The sequence below is a fragment of the Centruroides sculpturatus genome, unplaced genomic scaffold (genome assembly GCF_000671375.1).
Source record: "Centruroides sculpturatus isolate CEXI.00-Female unplaced genomic scaffold, Cexi_2.0 scaffold2550, whole genome shotgun sequence".
Lineage (NCBI taxonomy): Eukaryota > Metazoa > Arthropoda > Arachnida > Scorpiones > Buthidae > Centruroides > Centruroides sculpturatus.
In genome coordinates, this window is record NW_019386723.1 from 10950 (window position 1) to 17118 (window position 6169).

The 6169-nt window shown below is 36.1% G+C and overlaps 1 protein-coding gene and 1 long non-coding RNA gene across 2 annotated transcripts; both read left to right on the forward strand.

The window, feature by feature from the left end:
* Positions 1-1628: 1628 nt before the first annotated feature.
* On the forward strand, positions 1629-2633 carry LOC111615665. Its single transcript, XM_023357097.1, has one exon. The coding sequence runs from the start codon at positions 1629-1631 to the stop codon at positions 2631-2633; it is 1005 nt and encodes a 334-aa protein (XP_023212865.1).
* Positions 2634-4644: 2011 nt separating this feature from the next.
* Positions 4645-5223, forward strand: LOC111615666. The gene is made up of 3 exons (XR_002755121.1): positions 4645-4752; positions 4833-4987; positions 5088-5223. It is a non-coding gene; the product is annotated as an uncharacterized LOC111615666 (long non-coding RNA).
* The last annotated feature ends 946 nt before the right edge of the window (positions 5224-6169 follow it).

The window sequence follows — 6169 nt, forward strand, 5'->3', positions numbered from 1 at the left end:
TACATATCCAATTACTCTGTTTCTCTTGATGTCCACGACTCAGCAGATGCTCGAGCCCGTATCGACAAGAATATCAAAATAATCTCTGATGCATGCAACAGCACCATTTCAAAGGGCACTAGAAAGGTTAAGAGTGTACCTTGGTGGAACTCCACACTCTCTCAACTTAGAAAAACCAACATCTTGCTTCGTCAGAAATTTCAAAATACTACCACCGAGTCTGAAAGGACACAGAACAAGCAAATTTACCTGGATCATCAGAGGACATACAAAGCCGGCATCAGGGAGGCAAAGCTTTCCTCCTGGAAGGAATACCGTACACAGGTTGCCAACAACCCATGGGGCTTCCTGTCCAAATGGTGCACTGGAAAGCTTAAGGCCAGAAGTGCCTTTACCACCGGGCCTGTAAATGGCATTCACACTACAGATCTACACTCCACTATTGTCGCCTACTTCGATACCATTTGCTTACCAGATGATAACGAAGACAATCCCAGGCATAGCTACATCAGGAATTGTGTATCAGATCCCATTCACACCAACAACAGTCCTCTGAACTTTAACGAGATAGACAAAGTTATCAAAAATCTAAACAAGAGGAAAGCACCTGGGATCGACAACATCACGCCGGAAATGACGCAGCAAATCTGGCATCATTGCCCTGAACACCTAATAGCAATATATAACAACTGCATTCAATGGGGAATATTCCCATGCACCTGGAAAAAGGAAAAAATGGTGCTTATCCCGAAACACGGCAACCCACTTGAAGTTAGGCTCATATCTCTCCTGCCAGTGCTCGAGAAAATTTTGGAAAAACTGGTGGCCAACAGGATTGGATGGCACCTGGAAGCCACAAACAGTCTCCACTCACACCAATACAGATTCAGGAAACAGCACTCTACATCAGATGCCATCAAAAATGCCACTTCCGGCATTAATCAACTGCTTACCAATTACAAGTATGTCCTGGGCATCGGACTTGATATTAGCAAAGCGTTCGACAGTGCCTGGTGGCCACTAATTCTCTTCCAACTGAGGAAATATGGTTGCCCCGCCAATCTATACAATATTGTCAAAGGCTACCTTTGTGATAGGACTGCCACAATACAATCAGGAAGCCTACAGTTCGAGAGAAAGGTCTGCAGGGGTTGTCCTCAGGGCTCTGCATTAGGCCCACTGCTGTGGAACGTTCTTTTCAATGACTTTCTAAACCAGAACTTTGGGCAGCACTGCTCTTTTGCTTATGCTGACGATGCCCTTCTTCTTCTTGGTGGAAAGTCCAGAATCGAGCTTGAACAGAGAGGCGCCACCATCTTAAATAAGGTTGTCCAATGGGGCAAGGACTATAAACTACATTTTAATTCAGACAAGACTAACGGCATAGTATTTAGTAGGCCTGGTAAGCCACATCTTTACAAGCGAGTCCCAACTATCAAGATGGATGGTAGCAGCATTAAGATTACAAAAACAATCAAATACCTGGAGTCCTTCTGGACCACAAACTGTCCTGGGTCCCCCACATTCAGCATATAACTAAACATACTGGACTCATTTTTCATTCCTTTGGCAAGATTGCTAAGTCCAGCTGGGGGCTTAACTCCACTGCTATGAACTTGATATATGACATGATTTTTATACCAATCATTACCTATGCCAGCGGCACCTGGGGCCACGCTATCCACCATTCCCATAATAAACGCAGGCTTCTTTCTGCTCAGCGGCGGGCACTTCTCTACATTGCAAAAGCCTACTCTACAGCCCCCACAAGCAGCCTCCAGGTCATCACAAGAAAACCACCCATCGATCTGTATATTACTCTCTGTACTAAGAAATGGAAAATTAAGCACAAAGAAGAAATCACCATCAACTCCAACTGTATAAATCCCATGGACATTGAGCAAAACATCCCGTACTCTAAGACTATTGATTTTAGCCAAATAATTAACCTCAACGACGACATTCCTCATTCAGCTATTACTATCTATACTGATGGATCTAAGGCTGATGACAGGGTGGGCTGCAGCTTTGTTGTATACACAAATAGTGAGGAATCTTACCACAAAAAATTCAGGCTAGCAAACCATTGCAGCATTATTCAAGCCGAACTTCTCGCAATCCTCGAGGATTTTACTTGGTGCTCAGAGCTCCACAGTCACACTGACATCCACATTATTACAGACAGCACTGCTGCCATTCAGATCATCAGGAACAACAACACCCACCCAACTGCCAACAAAATTAAGAAAATCCTCCTGCGTTCAAGTAATAACTATTATCTGACCTGGACTAAGGCACACCAAGGCACCAGAAGAAACGAATGGGCAGACACTTTGGCTAAGGAAGCCACCACTGACGACAGTCTTCCTATACAGTACAATGCTATTCCCTTCTCACATATTTGCAAAACCCTCTGGGAAGAGCTGCAAATCAACTGGCAAACTGCTTGGGACAAAGATCATAATATTACCACCTATGCCTACCTTCCCAACATCAAGCACAGGAATGACCTAATATGGCTAAATCCTAGTCATAACCTTACCCAATTCTTGACCAACCACGGCCGCTTCAACAGCTACCTCAATCGTTTCGGTTTCCAGGACAACAACCTGTGTGCTTACTGTGGTGTCTGAGATGGGAGTGACCACTATGTTTTTGATTGTCCTATGCTCCTCAGGGTAAGGACTTTCATTATTACAAGCCTTCCAGCTAACATCACCTGGCCCTGTAATCATCATACTCTCCTCAATAGCAAAGAGCTATACGAACTTCACATCAAGCTGATAAATACATACCAGAGGATAACACCTGTTTACGGTTTCACTCCATCTCCTGCTTAATCTATCACCTTGTTTCTGTGTACTTACTGTGTACTTATTTACATGCTCTGTATCATTTTCCATTGTCCTGTACTCCATTACCAACCGCAATTGTGCTATGCGGTATTGGAGATGTACTTTGTACATATGTAAATAAATTGATTGATTGATTGATTGATTGTTCAAAAAGGGTACAAATCACTCAGCCACCCACTAAGTGGCACCACTCGGTAATCCTTGCGAAATGTCTGAGAAGCTCCAGGCCACTTAGTACAGGCCATTCGAAACAGGTAGCTGTCTCTCTCTGCCATACATACGTGTCACTATCGCCCCCCAGAAAGAATACTTTCAAAATTCAAAATATAGATATGAATAGGCACGACTGTGTAACGCCAAACACAGGTGTGACCGAATAATCTGTCTGAAAACTGCCAAAAGACCTTTTTCTCTATGTGAATAGCTAGGTATAAAACTTTACTCAATTTTATCGAACGAAAACATTGATAATTTCTGTTTCTGAAGATTACATTTTGAAAAATACAGAAAAATGTTTTATGTGTAATTCTTTAGTATTCATTATAGTTTACAGTTCAAAATTTATGTGTTTATATAAGAAATTATGTTTTTATTTTGTTTCTTTTATTTCGTTATAAATTTATTGTATTGCTTACTACTAGATTATCGCCTTAAATACCTTAAAACTATAAAACATTAAAATTAATATGTACGCGCTCATTGCTTGAGACAATTACTGGAGGTATTGCAAGTATACTACGTGGACGATTCTTAATTGGCAGCATTTGCATTTTCAGTTCAAACGTTTTTCTTAACGGAACTCGTGGTTTTTACTCCAAAGAAATGGAATATATTGGAAAGTATTTTCATCTCTGTTTATATTGCACTAGACGATCAATGTCGACACTTATCGCTTAATCTCGGAAAGAAACATATCACTGCTTCCACTAGATAAAATGACATATTTTGCGTTCTATAGGTGGGCAAAATGCTATATATATGTGAGTTATCTTGCTTATTAACGCAGCAGTATTGCATTAAAAATTATTGAATGTAACGTCTTTGGTGCTATTTCTTATCTGTCAATTATTTTAAAATTTTTCTAAATATAATTTCGACATGATAAAATAATAGTTAATATTTAACAATTATTTTAATTTTTTTTTAGTTTAAATGTTGTAATATTAAATTATATGATATTCCGCCAAGTCTAGTTTTATCTTTCAGAAAGGCTCTGGCTCTATAATAAATAAGTTAAAAATCAATGTAACGTTACCGAGAAGATGAAATTTGCACTTTAAATAAATAATTTTTTTGTTTATAATAATAAAACATATAGACAGTGTTGCAGTGGCATTTATTATATATAATACAGATACAACGCGATTTTCGAAAACTGAAACTGTTTATCCTTTATTGTTTCTTCCTGTGTGGAACATAAAGAGAAAATATACACCTCAACTGAAAAAATTTCTTAGCTGCTGTATATGGAAATGGAAATAACAAGCGACATGCATTGTTATTGGTAATGTTCCACATAAAAAAACCAAATAATTAACAAACTCATAACAAATACAGAGCATTAATTCTTGTGCGAAAATAGTTTATCTTAATTTAGTTTTTACATTTATTTTGAACCGTAAAATTAAAAAAAAGAAAGGAAAATAAAGTGTATGAATAAGGGTAAACTATTCCTTTATCCAGAAAAATTCTTGTAAGTAAAGTGTAAATTAATAATTTAACTATTTTGAGTTAGTATTACGATTGTAAGAAAATTATTTTATGAAATTACAGTTAATGTTACTAATTTTCAGTGGGATCTAGTGTGTGACAGAGCATGGTTAGTATCTTTTGCGCAACTGTTGTATTTTATAGGATTTTTAATCTCTGTTTTCATTGGAGGTCAATTATCTGATAAGTATGTTTTTATTATTAAGATATACAGTATACAAATATTATACGTATATCTGAATGTATATTTTTTCCACTCACAAATAGATTTGGCAGGAAACCTATGTTCTACTTGTGTTCAGCGTGGACATTCACATTCAGTATGATAAGTATATTTACTTCGTCTTTCTGGATGTTTCTTGCATGTCGATTTTTACTTGCATTTGGTAGGCCAACTTCGACACTAATCGTGTATGTACATGGTAAGCATTTTTTAAAAAATTATTATTGAAATATTGTATAACAATTTTATTCGATTGTTTCAATTAAAAACAAAAAACTTCCTTTTATTCTGTGATGTAGTAACAGAAATTGTTAAAAAAGAACACAGACTGATGGTAGGATTAATGGGTAAACTAGGATATATAATGGGACAACTTATTCTCCCTGGACTTGTTTGGATTTTCAGAGATTGGTTTTATATAGAAATAATATGTGTTTTACCATNACAGACTGGTGGTAGGATTAACGGGTAAACTAGGATATATAATGGGACAACTTATTCTCCCTGGACTTGTTTGGATTTTCAGAGATTGGTTTTATATAGAAATAATATGTGTTTTACCATGTGTAATTTGTATTCCATTATGGTGGTAAGAAAACTCATTTTAAATTAATTTTAAAGAATTAAAGTAATTAATTAAAGGATGAATTGTTTTACTGACAATTTTTTAAACTTTCAACGAAATTTTTTGTAATTTTGTAATTGTAAAGGGTCACTTCGGAATCTCCAAGATGGCTGATTACCCAAGGAAAAATAATTGAAGCCGAGAAAGTAATGAGGAAAGCAATAAAAATAAATAAACTCCAAATTGAAAATTTCGCTCAAAAATTCAAAAATATAACTGAAAAAATTGTGATGGTAATTAAGTTCTAACATATCTTTTTAATCGTGCATTTTAAATGAATATACTGTTAAAAAATAATAATATATTTGCTTGATATATAATTCATTATTATTCATTTAGGAAATGATTAATTTCCTATATATATATTAATAGGAATATATTTGAAATTTAGGAAAGCGAAGAAAAAGGCCAACGAGTGACATTTCTGAATATCATGAAAAATTCTCATTTACGAAAAGTCAGTTTAATATTCTACATAATTGCGTAAGTTGAAAAAAAATCTGGTGTTAATAACCTTGTTAAAATTAGTGAAATACATATTTGAAATTTGAACATTCTTTGGAATTTTATTTTAATTATACAGTCGAACGATTCACTGTTCAAACAAATNGGGAATACTATCCGATCAGTATATACTGGGTAGAACGTCGATGTCGACGTCTCCCGCGCTCCGAAAAGTTTTGAATTGTTGCCTGAAGACAAAGGAAGACCTATCGGTATTCGTTATTTTACGTCTCTTCTTTTTGTGTTTGTTCA